The following is a 14,396-nucleotide window of genomic DNA, read 5'->3' on the forward strand; positions in this document are numbered from 1 at the left end:
TTTATTGCCCATCCCTAACTGCCCTTTGGCCTGAGTGGCTTGCTCGGCCATTTCAGAGGGCAGTTAAGAGTCAACAACATTTGCTGTAGCTCTGGAGTCACATGTAGGCCAGACCAGGTAAAGACGGCAGATTTCCTTCCCTAAAGGACATGAGTGAACCAGATCGGGTTTTACAACAATGGTCACCATTGGACTTTTAAATACCATATTTTTCTTGAATTCAAGTTTCACCCATCTTACTGAAGGGAAAAAAAACAATTTGGACTAGTATTCTTACTTCCTAGTTTAATTTTTAAATCACTTTAAGGTCTACAAGACTAGTTCTCTTGTTTCCCGTTTCTTACGGCTTTTTCTTTCCTTCCGTCTTGGGTGGGATTCGAACCCTGGGTTTCTGGGTTGCTAGCCCAGTAACAATACCGCTGCACCATTGCCTCCCCCAGGGTTAACAGCACTGAATACAGGCCCACCAAGATATACCCGAGACAGAGTGCAGACAATCCAAAGATGCAGAAAGAGCACTTCATTACCCATTCAGCAAAGCGGCGACAACAGGCCAAAATTCTCCAACCTCGCCCACGGCTGGGATTTTCCAGTCCCGCCGCTGTGAATGGAGCACCGAGTTCTCCATTCTCGCCAGGGGCGAGCGAGACCGGAGAATTCCAGCCAACATCTTCATTTTGCACCTTTCAAAGCCTTTAAAGTATCCCAAACCGCTTCCCAGAAGTCTTGTCAGCCTAAAGTCCGACACCGTGACACTCGAGGAGAGACTAGGACATGCGGCCCAAAAGCTTGGACAAAGAGGTCGGTCTTAAGGAGGGTCTTCCAGAGGGAGACAGAGGCGGGGAGGGAATTCCAGGGCTCGGAACCTAAGCAGCGCACGGCGTAGCTCCCGATGGTGCAAGCTGGGATAAAGGTGAAATACTGCGGATGCTGGAATCCTAAACAAAAACAGAAGAAGCAGGAAAATCTCAGCAGGTCTGACAGCCTCTGTGGAGAGAGAATCAGAGCCAACGCTTCAAATCTGGATGACCCTTTGTCAGAGCTGAAAGATGTTAAAACACAGGCGAGAATTTTAATCTGGGATCCAATGTAGTTCAAGGATGGTGGGTGAATGGGATTTGGTGGGAGTTAACGTCGGGAGAAGCAGAGCTTTGGATGAACTCTGCAGAACTTTATGGAGGGAACAAGAGACAGGTAAGGAGGACATTGGAATAAACACGTCTGGATTTAGTAAAGGAATGTGGTAGGGTTTCAGGAGCAGATGGACGATGTTACAGAGATGGAAGTGCTCTCATTCCAAGGTATATTTTTCACTGGAAAACCGACCATTGTTATCCATTTCTGATTGTCCCGGAGCAGGTAGTGTAGAACTGCTGCACTCTCGTGTGGGGAAGGTTGACCCACGGTTAGTGACGGAGCTCCAGGATTTGGACCCAGCGACAGTGATGGAACAGCAATATATATCTCCAAGCCAGGATGGTGAGTGACTTAGAGGGGAACTTCCAAGTGTTCCCATGTGTCCGCTGCCCTTGCCCTTCAAGGCGGTGGAGGTTGCGGGTTCTGTCGAAGGTGCCTAGGCCAGGGTCGCTGCAGGGATGGGACACAGACTGCTGCATCGTAGGTGGAGGGAGTGAATGATCATGGTGCTGGATGGGGTGTCAATCAAGTGGGCTGCTTTGGGTGATACAAGCAACCTGTGGACCCAAATTCAGGAAGAATCAAGTCATCAGGGAGAACCGGCAGAGAAAATGATCGTTAAAAAATGGCACAAAGGAAGTAACAGGAATGTTCAACACTGTTCAATATTTAATGACCATGAAACCATGGTGATGTCAAGGTTATTTAGTGTCACTCTTGTACTGCTATGATGGTTTGATGATAGATCTGTAACTAAAAATAATTGATTTTTAACTCGGTATTCATCTTTCTTTTGTACAGTGACCTTTTCCATCGACAAATTCATGAAACATAGATCTTAAGTGAATGTTATAGTTGAGTGAAGAGTAAAACCCTTCATATTCACACTTTGGTACTCTCCGAAAGCATTTATGATTGTCAACATGCTGTTCGGTTGAAAGGAACGGTCGATGAATTCTGTTTGCTTTGTTTTGGATTGGGCTACTTTTGGCTAGTTTCCGTGATAACGTGCCCAGTGATCCTATGCGTGGGCCTTGTTCTGTTTCTCATGTCAGCGTTACGAGGACGCAAGAATAATTGGAACTCAATGGGATTCTAATTTCTTTCGCAGTTTTGAGCCAAATGCCTTGCCAACTGAACAAACACAGCCATGGCGTTACAAAGGGAATCGTAATTTGAAGGTTTATTAGATGAACGTTGAGCACTAAGATTGTAGCTCACCAATGTTTCCTTGTTGATTTGATTTGATTTATTATTGTCACATGTATTAGTATACAATGAAAAGTATTGTTTCTTGCGCGCTATACAGACAAAGCATACCGGACACAGAGAAGGAAACGAGAGAGTGCAGAATGTAGTGTTACAGTCATAGCTAAGGTGTAAAGAAAGATCAACTTAAAGTGAGGTAGGTCCATTCAAAAGTCTGATGGCAGCAGGGAAGAAGCTGTTCTTAAATCAGTTGGTACGTGAACCCAGACTTTTGTATCTTTTTCCCGACCGAAGAAAGTGGAAGAGAGAATGTCCAGGGTGCATGGGGTCCTTGACAATGCCGGCTTTTGTCTTGATGATAACCTACTTTCTAAAGGAGTTATACAATTGATTTTTTAATGTTCCTGTCCCTAGTTACCCTCCTTGAGTGCATTTGCATCAACCATATTGAACTGGACTAAAGTTGTATTGAACACACAGAGATGGCAGAATGTCCATGCCAAAAGTTCATGAGTGAACCAATCATGTTTTTATGTGAACCTACTTTTTGGGGGGAAGCTTGAATTTTTTTCACCACCAGCCACGATTGGGATGTGAACTCTCCACCTCTCAGAACCATCACTACTCGGCTATGTAACCACAAGACCTAATGACTAAGCTTGGAGAATGAAACACCTCATTCCCAACGTCCCATGACTTCTTCTACCCCTACCTCAAGTCCAAATTAGTTAGGGAATTTTGCCAAAGTCAATACTGGTTGTCAAAAACCAATGGATGCATCAAGGAAATTTTCAATTCTGTGGTTTTACGACAGAGGATTACGAATGGGCAACTTTAATGGTTATGTCAATGGCTACTTCCAATAACAAGAACTTCTGACACTGAAATTTGGAAATGAAAAGCTTGTTAGAAATTATGTTGTGAATATAGCTTGATCTTTGTTTCAGATAAAGCTTGGCACAACATCGTGGGCCGAAGGGCCTGTTCTGTGCTGTACTGTTCTATGTTCTATATGATGCAGAAATGGGTCTTTCAATGTAGCAGAGGTCCTACTTAGTATAAACAGAATAAGATATATCTCAACATGATCATCAAAGCCAAAGAGCAAAGCAAATGAGGAATTAGAAGCTTCAATGGAGCTGTTCATGAATGTCACAATTGGCTTACATTCACACTGCAATGAAGTTTACTGTGAAAATCTCCTCGTGCCACACTCTGGCGCCTGTCCATGTACACTGAGGGAGAAGTTTGCATGGTCAATGCATCTAACCAGGACATCCATTGTGACTGTGGGGGGAAACCGGAGCACCCGGAGGAAACCCATGCAGACACAGGGAGAACGTGTAGACTCTGCACAGACAGTCACCCAGCTGGGAATTGAACCTGGGTCCATGGCACTGTGAGGCAGCAGTGCTAACCATTGTGGCACCGTGCAGTTCTATGGTTCCTGGAGAATTTGATCAAATATCATCTTGAGAGAGAAGAGGACGTGGAACCCAGTCTGAAGAGTTGAATCCTTGCAATAAATCTTCATAGCAAGCAGTGAGGTTAGAAAATCAGCACAAATTATATAACTTTGGGGTAAATATTGTGTTCTTGGTGGGACTGTGTGTGTGTGTGTGTGTGTGTGTGTGTGTGTGTGTGTGTGTGTGTGTAGGATCATTGTCCAGAGTCAGGGTTTTATAAGTGGCAAGTGTTGTTGTATATTTTTCTGTTGCTGGTGAACTGAAGCAAGGTGGGGAGCCATTCAAAGCCAAGACATTACCTCACTGTTGTGATGTTGGATGGTCCATACCTGATGCCAGGGCTGGACTGAGAGGTGGTCAATAAATCGGAGTGCCTGGGGTAGATTGTAGGCACATATTTCTTTCCAGATATCAAAGGTATCTGCAAGTCAAACCCATTTGGGTCGAATGCAAGGTGCCTCAACTTCAATTGCACTTGCAAGAAGGGACTTACCTCAAACACTGGGAAAATTGATCTTCATCCAAGGTAAACCAATGGAGCAGTGAGGAGGTAACGACTGTTGGAGAAAAATCCTAAAGACCAACCTGTTCTTCAACAGATGTTGAAAGGTGCACTCACAATGCTTAAAGAAGCATTGGATCCAGATTAAACGTTTGGTGTCAAATGTTGTTTGATAAAACTCCTGTGAAGCATGCTCGGACGTTTTATAACATTGGAGGTGCCTCAAGTTGTTGTTGTTGGTAGCTGGTCCCAGCAATGCCACTTGCTGCACGCAGTGCTGAATTGGGCTGAGGTTCGCTTACCTTTGACCACTCGCCAATTGAGCCATGACCCCCGGGGAGGTAAACGTGTGACAGGATCCCCTCTCCAGTCAGAATTCAGAACAGGGCTGAGAGGTGATGGGCGTTTGAAGGTGTTCAGGATTGTTGTAGAAAACTCGCAGATTACTGATAAAAGAGACAGGTTGCCGAAGCTTTTTGTCTTGCACTCATCAGGACAAACGCAAAAGTACCAAATTTCAAACGATTATGACAATTTATGCCAGGGGAGAGAAGGGTGCTGATTGGTTGGCAAGTCAACTCTGATTAGTCGAGGTGCTGTCATGGAAAAAGCGACAGTGAATTGTAATGTAAGCTCCCCCAACTCCTGAGTAATTCAAAATCGGTGCCAAACCTACACAAAATGTTGTTTGTACGAGACAGAGTACAGAGTGCAACTGGCTCGTTGCAAAATCCAACACAAAACATCTATTATGATGTGATTCCATGATTGGGCAGCTCTTCTTGAATAATCCTGAGTGCGCTAATAGCTGCACTAATGATCAGTTTAAGAAAATCAGTCAAGCTTGGGACGTGGCTCATCTACTCTTGTATGATGTGGCAAATATTCATAAGCAGGGACTCATTCTCTGCCATCTAAAGGAATATGATCAAGCTTTCTGCTTTGTACCTGTGATCAAGGATTTGTCTCAGCCACATCTTTACCAGTGCCGAGATAAAGACTGAAGGAACAACATCCAGAACATTCCTCCGTATTTCAGTAAAGACTCAAAAGTGACATATGGTTCAGAATGGCCCCCGGGGAGCTAGGAGAGTCTGTGCTTCCCCTTAGCTTTCTCCATGGCGAAGCCTGGGCCAATCAAATTGGACTTGCCAGCCAATCAGCGATTTCCTTTGGTCCCCTGCAGTGCAAATTGTTGCGATCGTTTGAAATTTGGCATTCTTGCATTTGTCCTGATGAGTGCAGAACAAAAAACTTTGGCAACTTGTCCATTTTGGCGTGCAGGTTTAAAGAATTGATTTTTGTTCCAGATATCGATGAGTGTGAGACAGACCCGTGTGGTTTGTATGCAACATGCACCAACAAGTTCGGAGGGTTTGACTGCGGATGTAAGGATGGATTTGTCTCAACCACTGGAGAACGTATATTTACCAATAAAACAAAGACTCAGTGCCGAGGTAAAGACTATTCTGCTGGAGATGAAAGACCTAAAGGATAGATGTCAGAGCGTTTGCAAAGAATAGACTTTTGATCGGGGTTGAGAATAAAAATTGCCCCCTCCTCAGTAGAAAGGTTGGCAGGGTTATACAGAAGGAACGGTGGAATGGAACAAATTGAATCGCTCTGTCAAACAGCCAGCATGATGGCCCGAATGGCCTCCTTCGGTGCTGTGAGATCCCATGACCATTTAGTTAGTGTAGCAAAATGGCATTCACACTGGGAGATAGAAAAAATTAAATGTGATAGGTTTCGGGGATAGAGAACATCATTGGAAGCCATGAACCCAGAGGATGAGTGAACCCGTTAATCATTATTACCGGAAAGATTGGGAACATTATGAATTTTCAGGTACCTCAGAGGTGCCCCAGGATTGAACTTTCCTCACGTTCCAGAGTTTAATGGACGAATCTCTGCCCACGATCCGCCGACTCTCACCGACTGGCTTTACCCAGGGAGAAGGTGCATTCGCAACCAGAGACCAGGAGGTAGACAGACAGCCCCTAATGAGAGCCACCTCCTTCAGAAGGGGAGAAGCGAGGCCCAAAAAAGAATCCACCGTCCCTTCCTGGCCACCCCCCCTCCCCACGCACCTCCCATCCATACCACCTTCCTGCACATCATGTCCCTTTGAAATTCTCAGAGATTTGACTTCTCTCGAAACTCAACTGGACTCACCACATATCCACAATGGCTACAAGAGCAGGTCAGAGGCTGGGAATACTGCAGTGAGTAACTCACCTCCTGACCCCCCAAAACCTATCATAGAATCATAGAAACCCTACAGTGCAGAAGGAGGCCATTCGGCCCATCGAGTCTGCACCGACCCCAATCCCACCCAGGCCCTACCCCCACATATTTACCCACTAATCCCTCTAACCTACGCATCTCAGGACTCTAATGGGCAATTTTTTTTTAACCTGGCCAATCAACCTAACCCGCACATCTTTGGACTGTGGGAGGAAACCGGAGCACCCGGAGGAAACCCACGCAGACACGAGGAGAATGTGCAAACTCCACACAGACAGTGACCCGAGCCGGGAATTGAACCCGGGACCCTGGAGCTGTGAAGCAGCAGTGCTAACCACTGTGCTACCGTGCCGCCCCTCTATCCACTATCTACAAGGCACAAGTCAGGAGTGTGATGGAATACCCCCCACTTGCCTGGATGGGTACAGCTCCAACAACTCTCAAGAAGCTTGACACCATCCAGGACAAAGCAGCCCCGCTTGATTGGCACCACATCCACAAACATCCAGTCCCTCCACCACCGACGCTCAGTAGCAGCAGTGTGTACCATCTACAAGATGCAACACAGCAATTCACCAAAGATCCTCAGACAGCACCTTCCAAACCCACGAACACTTCCATCTAGAAGGACAAGGGCAGCAGATACAGGGGAACACCACCACCTGCAAGTTCCCCCTCCAAGACACTCACCATCCTGACTTGGAAACATATCGCCGTTCCTTCGCAGTCTCTGGGTCAAAATCCTGGAATTCGCTCCCTAACAGCATTGTGGGTCAACCCACAGCACATGGACTGCAGCGATTCAAGAAGGCAGCTCACCACCACCTTCTCAAGGGGCAACTAGGCATGGGCAATAAATGCTGGCCCAGCCAGCGACGCCCATGTCCCACGAATGAATGAAAAAAAATGTGACGGGGAACCTCTAAGTAGATGTGATGGGAACGTGTCTTCAGTCAGAAGCCAGAGCAGTGCACAAAGGCGTTCGGGATGTGGATTCTAAGAATGTTTTGTATTCCAGATATCGATGAGTGTGAGTCAGACGAGTGTGAGTCAGACCCGTGTGGTTTGAATGCAGAATGTACCAACACGTTTGGAGATTTTCAGTGCAGATGTAATGACGGATTTGTCTCAACCACTGGAGAACGTACCTTTACCGATAAAACAAGCACTCAGTGCCAAGGTAAAGACTGTTCTGCTGTAGACGCAGAATCCATATGTTGACCCTCTGATGGGCATCAACTCACGTGATGGGCAAAGGGCAGATGCTCAAACTAAAGTTGAATACACTTTATTCGTTATTAGTAATCCTTAATACTTCAATAAGTGCACAATGAACTCAAATATGGTTTCCATTAACTCAACCTTGGGACCAGAATCTAGATACTACCCGCATGTGATGAACTGGCCAGGTTCATGGAAGGGGGGGGTGGGGGGAGAATCTTCTGAGCTCTGAACTCATGGTCGTCTCTTTGCGATGGTAGATCTTGATTCTTCACTGCTAATGTCTCCGATGTAACCTTATTTATATGTTTTCTCCAACCTTAAGTTTTTTAGTTTATTTGTGCCCGAACAGGCGCAAGGAGGCTTACATTAACACTGCAGTGAAGTTACTGTGAGGATCCCCGAGTCGCCACACTCCAGCGCCTGTTCAGGCACACTGAGGGAGAATTTAGCACCTAACCAGCATGTCTTTCAGACTGTGGGAGGAAACCCATGCAGACATGGAGAGAACATGCACAGTCATCTGAATTGAACCTGGGTCATAGAAACATAGGAGCAGGAGGAGGCCATTTGGCCCTTCGAGCCTGCTCCGCCATTCATTAAGATCATGGCGCATCATCCAACTCAATAGCCCAATCCTGCTTTTTCCCCATAACCTAGCAGTCCCTGGCGCTGTGAGGCTGCAGTGCTAACCACTATACCACTATGATGTTCGATGATATGTCCCTTGTTCAAGACCCTTGTGATTCTGAGCTCCTTTGCCCAAGGGTTGTGTAAACAGGAGACATCTGCTTTCATTGTTCTTATTATCGATCTTTATTTAATGGCCATTGCTGCTACTAAGGTCACCAAGGGTCAAGTGACCCTTAACACCAAAGTGCTTGGTCAACAGTCCAGTTTTACTTACATAAGAACATAAGGAGCAGGAGTAGGCCATCTGGCCCCTCGAGCCTGCTCCGCCATTCAATAAGATCATAGCTGATCTTTTCGTGGACTCAGCTCCACTTACCCGCCCGCTCACCATAACCCTTAATTCCTTTATTGTTCAAAAATTTATCTATCCTTGCCTTAAAAACATTCAATGAGGTAGCCTTCACTGGGCGGGGAATTCCACAGATTCACCACCCTTTGTGTGAAGAAGTTCCTCCTCAACTCAATCCTAAATCTGCTCCCCCTTATTGTGAGGCCATGCCCCCTAGTTCTAGTTTCACCTGCCAGTGGAAACAACTTCCCTGCTTCTATCTTATCTATTCCCTTCATAATCTTATGTGTTTCTATAAGATCTCCCCTCATTCTTCTGAATTCCAATGAGTATAGCCCCAGTCTCTCCTCATAAGCCAACCCTCTCAACTCCAGAATCAGCCTAGTGAATCATCTTCCATTCACAACAAATTGTCCTGGTGTTTGTCATGAGGTTAGCATAATCTCCCATCATGCTTGTCAAGCTTCTACTGTTACCCATAGGGCCACACATAACACTCGCTTGCTCCTCAATAAATGTCTCACAAAGGATTGAAGAGCTTAGCAGGAGAACACTGGATCAAGATGGATAAAAGAATTATCAATGGAAAGATATTGCAGGGCAATGGGAAAAGACTGGGGAAATGGGATTATTTGGAACCGGGGCCAAATAACTTCCTTTAGTGCTACACAACTCTAAGAACAGTTAACTGATGTAGAAAGATACCATTCACACTAAGTGAAGACGAGAAGGAAGCTTAATATTTTCAGGGTATGTATAAGGTCATTAAAAGATAGGAATTGGAGGGATAAGACAAGCCAATCATTCTTAATGGAAGATTTTGGGGTGGATTTTATGCCCTCGCTTGTCCCGAAGCCGTAAAATCCCGCTCGAGGTCAACGGACCTTTCCATGGTCTGCCCCTCGCCCGCTCCGACTCCCATGGTCTGCCCCTCGCCCGCTCCGACTCCCATGGTCTGCCCCTCGCCCACTCCGACTCCCGTGGCAGGCGGGATGGTAAAATTCCGGCTGTTGTCTGTGAAACATTCTTTACGGACACTTCAACCGGTTTACTCAAATACTCTTACTTTGAGAAGCAGACAAAAAAAAATCATTTACAGGTTAAAGAAACACTTCTAACGCAGTCGATTCAGTTAATGTTCCCCAAACTAGGCTAATTGTCTGAGAAATAGAAACTACCCGGTTGTGGCGAAATCAATTGGGCTGTTGGATTCGGTTTACTGAGCTCACGGCAACAGGTGAACTCAGGGTCCTCTGAGCATGAAGGTAGATCTCGCACGCCCTCTTGCGTAGTCCCAGGTCGCAGTAGGTTTGCTGGAGTCTTCACTGGAGTTTGAAAAATGGCTGTTCTAATCCCCCCCTTCCCTTCTTTGAATGTTCCCTGGCTTTTAGCCAATGGGGGGGGGGGGGGGGGGGTCACAACACCCAATGAGGTTAGGCCAGGTCAACATAGTTGACCTATCTTTTTTCAGGATATGGTTAATAGCAGGGAATCTGGCTGAAGCTCGGGAATACACAATCATAATGTCTTCTGGCTGAGTAAATATGAGCCTTTCTATTCAATACATAAGAGTTCTGGTTTCAGGTCATGATGACCTCCTTATTGTTAAGGGTGAAGCAGCCCTGTTTACAATGCCGACAATTGTGGTATGTATCCCTGTTGAGTTTTGACCTGTGGTAACCCCGTAGTGTGGCTTTTGCTACCAAATAAACCTGTTGGACTTTAACCTGGTGTTGTTAAACTTCTTACTGTGTAACCCCGTAGAAGCAGTGTTTAGCTGTATTAATTTAAAATGTCCAGTTTGATGTTGGGCCTAATTTCTTGTCCAATTGACCACCAGGAAGTGGTAAATTACAACCATGCTGGTATCTCAGGCTGATTAAGGATGGGATTTTCTTCACGTAACTGAGTTAATGGGTGAAGGATCTAACTTTCCACTTCTTTGTCAAACAAAATTGCTTTGCTTATGTGCAAAACTGTGAGGGGTAGGGAGAGTGTAGACAGGAGGAAGCTATTTCCCCTAGCAGAGTTCAAAATTGGAGCTAAGTGGAGAAGGATTAGAGGGGACATGAGGAAGAACTTTTTTACGCAGAGGGTGTTGAGCATCTGGAATTCGCTGCCAGAGGTGGGTGGTGGGGGCAGAGACCCTAATCTCTTCTTAAAACGTGACTGGATCTGCACCTTAAGTGCTCTATGTTGAAGGGCCAAGGGCCAGGTGCAGGAAGGTGGGATTAAAAAGGGCACCTTTGGGTCTTTGGGTTCAGCATAGACAAGATGGACCGAACGGCCCCCTTCTGTGCTGTATCACTTCTATAGTTTCATTTCCTCAATAAACTCACTTGTCAAGTATAGCCCAGAAGAATGGCCACTTGGATGAGAGATTGGAGGGGGAATATAAAGGCAATGGCGGCACAGTGGTATTGTCACTGGGCTAGTAATCTAGAGACCCAGACTAACGTTCTGGGGACATGGGTTCAAATTCCGCCACGGCAGATATTGAAATCTGAATTCTTAAGATCATAAGATATATAGGAGCAGAATTAGGCCATTCAGCCCATTGAGTCTGTTCCACCATTCAATCCCATTTTCCCATCTTTTCCACGTAACCTTTGATCCACTTACCAATCAAGAACCTATCTATCTCTGTCTTAAAGACATTCAGTGACCTGGCCTCTGCAGCCTTCTGTGGCAATGAATTCTACAGATTCACCACCCTCTGGCTGAAGAAATTTTTCCACATCTCGGTTCTAAAGGGTCGTCCCTTTGTTCTGAGGCTGTGCCCTTGGATCCTAGTCTCTCCGACTAATGGAAACATCTTCCCCATGTCCACTCTATCCAGGCCTTTCAGTATTCTGTAAGTTTCAATGAGATCCCCCTTCATTCTTCTAAACTCCATCGAGTACAAACCCAGGGTCCTCGATCGCTCCTCATACGCCAAGCTGTTCATTCCTGGGATCATTCTCGTGAACCTCCTCTGGACCCTCTCCAAGGCCAGCACATCCTTCCTTAGATACGGGGCCCAAAATTGCTCACAATGTTCCAAATGGAGTCTGATCAGAGCCTTCTAAAGCCTAAATTCAATAAGAACATTCGGAGCATGAGTAGGCCATTCAGCCCCTTGAGCCTGTTCCGCCATTTTGTACCATCATGGCTGATCTCATCTTGGCCTCAACTCGACTTTCCTGCCCGTTATCCATCACCCTTCAACCCCGTAACTAATTAAAAATCTGTCTATCTCCTCCTTAACTTCACTCAACGTCTCTGCATTCACTACACTCTGGAGTAGTGAATTCCATGGATTCACCATCCTTTCAGAGAAATAATTTCTCCTCACCTCCGGTTTAATAAAAATCTGGAATTAAAATTCTGACCATGATTGTCATAAAAACCCATTTGGTTCACAGGGAAGGAAATCTATCGGGGAGAACGATGGCCGAGTGGTATTATTGCTGAAGTATTAATCCAGAAACTCGGGACCCGGGTTCGAATCCCGCCACAGCAGATGGTGGAATTCGAATTCAATAATTTAAAAAGTCTGGAATTGAGAATCTGATGATGATCGTGAAACCCATTGTCGATTGTCGGAAAAACCCATCTGGTTCACTAACGTCCTTTAGGGAAGGAAATCTGCTGTCCTTACCTGGTCTGGCCTACATGTGACTCCAGATCCACAGCAATGTGGTTGACTTTCAACTGTCCTCCAAGGGCAACTAGGGATGGACAATAAATGCTGGCCTTATCACATCCTATGACTTAAGAATACACAAAGAACCCACTTGCACCTGTTGTTGGCATTATCACTGAGGGTCGTGAATCTTTGGAATTCTACACTCTAGAGGGGGAGAGGGGGGCGGCACGGGGAGGGTGTATGGTTCTTGGTCACTGAGATTGAGATTGGGACGTCACGGTGGCACTGCTGCCTCACAACGCCAGGGGCCCAGGTTCAATTCCGGCCTCGGGTCACTGACTGTGTAGTTTGCACGTTCTCCCCGTGTCTGCGTGGGTTTCCTCCAGGTGCTCCGGTTTCCTCCCGCAGGTGGGCTAGTTTGATTGGCCGTGCTAACTTGCCCCTTAGTGTCAGGGGGATGAGCAAGGTAAATGTATGGGGATAGGGTCTGGGTGGGATTGTGGTCAGTGCAGGTTCGATGGGCGGAATGGCCTCCTACTGCCCTGGAGGGGTTCCGTGATGCGATGATAGATTTTTGGACCCTTAGGGGGGAATCAAGAGATTTGGGGGTCAGGCAGGAAAGTGGGGTCAAGGGTCAGCCATGAGCACACTGACTGCCAGAGCAGGCTCGAGGAACCCATGTTCACGTTGCTCGTGGCGTGATCCTGAAGGATGTTAAAATCCAGCGTTTGACTTCTCCAGAAAATGAAGTCAAAGTCACTAGAATGTCACTTTAGGCAGCAGCTAAAGGGGGCTGAGAGACAAAAACAAAACGTAACAATTTAAAGTTTATTTATTAGTGTCACAAGTAGGCTTACATTAACACTACAATGAAGTTACTGTGAAAAATTCCTGAGCCGCCACACTCCGGTGCCTGTTCGGGCACAACTTTAAACACTAAGGGGCAATTTAGCACAGCCAATCCACCTAACCTGCACATCTTTGGACACTAAGGGGCAATTTAGCACAGCCAATCCACCTAACCTGCACATCTTTGGACACTAAGGGGCAATTTAGCACGGCCAATCCACCCAACCTGCACATCTTTGGACACTAAGGGACAATTTAGCATGGCCAATCCACCTAACCAGCACATCTTTCGAAGGAAACCCACACAGACACGGGGGGAACGTGCAAACTCCACACACACAGTGACCCAAGCTAGGAATTGAACCCGTGTCCCTGGCGCTGTGAGGCAGCAGCGCTAACCACCGTGCCACCCCAGACAGTTAGCACATGAAGGTGATCAGGGAGATAATGAGGTTGTTTTTCATTCCAGATATCGATGAGTGTTATCATTCAGATCGATGTGGTCCGAATGCTACATGCACCAATACAAATGGGGCTTTCAACTGCAGCTGTAAGCAAGGATATACCACTAACACTGGTGAACGTACATTTACCAATAGAACAAAGACTCAGTGCCAAGGTAAAACAATACTTGCCTTTGAAATGAAACATTTAAGTAAATGGTTCTCCCTTATCTGGCACCTTTCAGATGCTGACAGCCACTGAAGTGTACCCATTGCTGTAAGGTAGGCAACACGGCAGTTAATTTATGCACAGCAAGATGCCAATGGTCAGTTGATGGGTTTTAGCGATGTTAGATTGAGGTATAAATGTTGGCCAAGATATCCGGGGGTGAACTGCAGAACGCCACGGGAATTTCTGCAACCATCTGGCAGATCAGGCATGGCGCTCGGTTCGATGCCCCCGTCAGAAGGAGGTCCGGCTGCCTCTCACCCCTGCACTGAGCTGTCAGCCTGGAATTGTGCTCAGGTTCGCCGAACGAGACTCGAACCCACGACCTTCAGACTCCGCTGTGCATCTGTGTGTGAGAGAGAGAGTGTGTGTGAGAGAGAGTGTGTGTGTGTGAGAGAGTGTGTGAGTGAGAGAGAGAGTGTGTGTGTGAGAGAGAGTGTGTGTGTGTGAGAGAGTGTGTGAGTGTGTGAGAGAGAGTGTGTG

At 46.4% G+C, this 14,396-nt stretch overlaps 1 protein-coding gene across 1 annotated transcript in view; it reads left to right on the forward strand.

Moving 5' to 3' along the window:
• LOC144507663 (adhesion G protein-coupled receptor E5-like) overlaps positions 1 to 14,396 on the forward strand; it is an 87,422-nt gene that overhangs the window by 30,608 nt on the left and 42,418 nt on the right. The window contains 3 exon segments of the mRNA XM_078234820.1: positions 5,625 to 5,771; positions 7,580 to 7,741; positions 13,711 to 13,860. Coding sequence (XP_078090946.1) covers positions 5,625 to 5,771; positions 7,580 to 7,741; positions 13,711 to 13,860 — 459 coding nt within the window.

The sequence above is a fragment of the Mustelus asterias genome, chromosome 19 (assembly GCF_964213995.1).
Source record: "Mustelus asterias chromosome 19, sMusAst1.hap1.1, whole genome shotgun sequence".
NCBI classification, from domain to species: domain Eukaryota; kingdom Metazoa; phylum Chordata; class Chondrichthyes; order Carcharhiniformes; family Triakidae; genus Mustelus; species Mustelus asterias.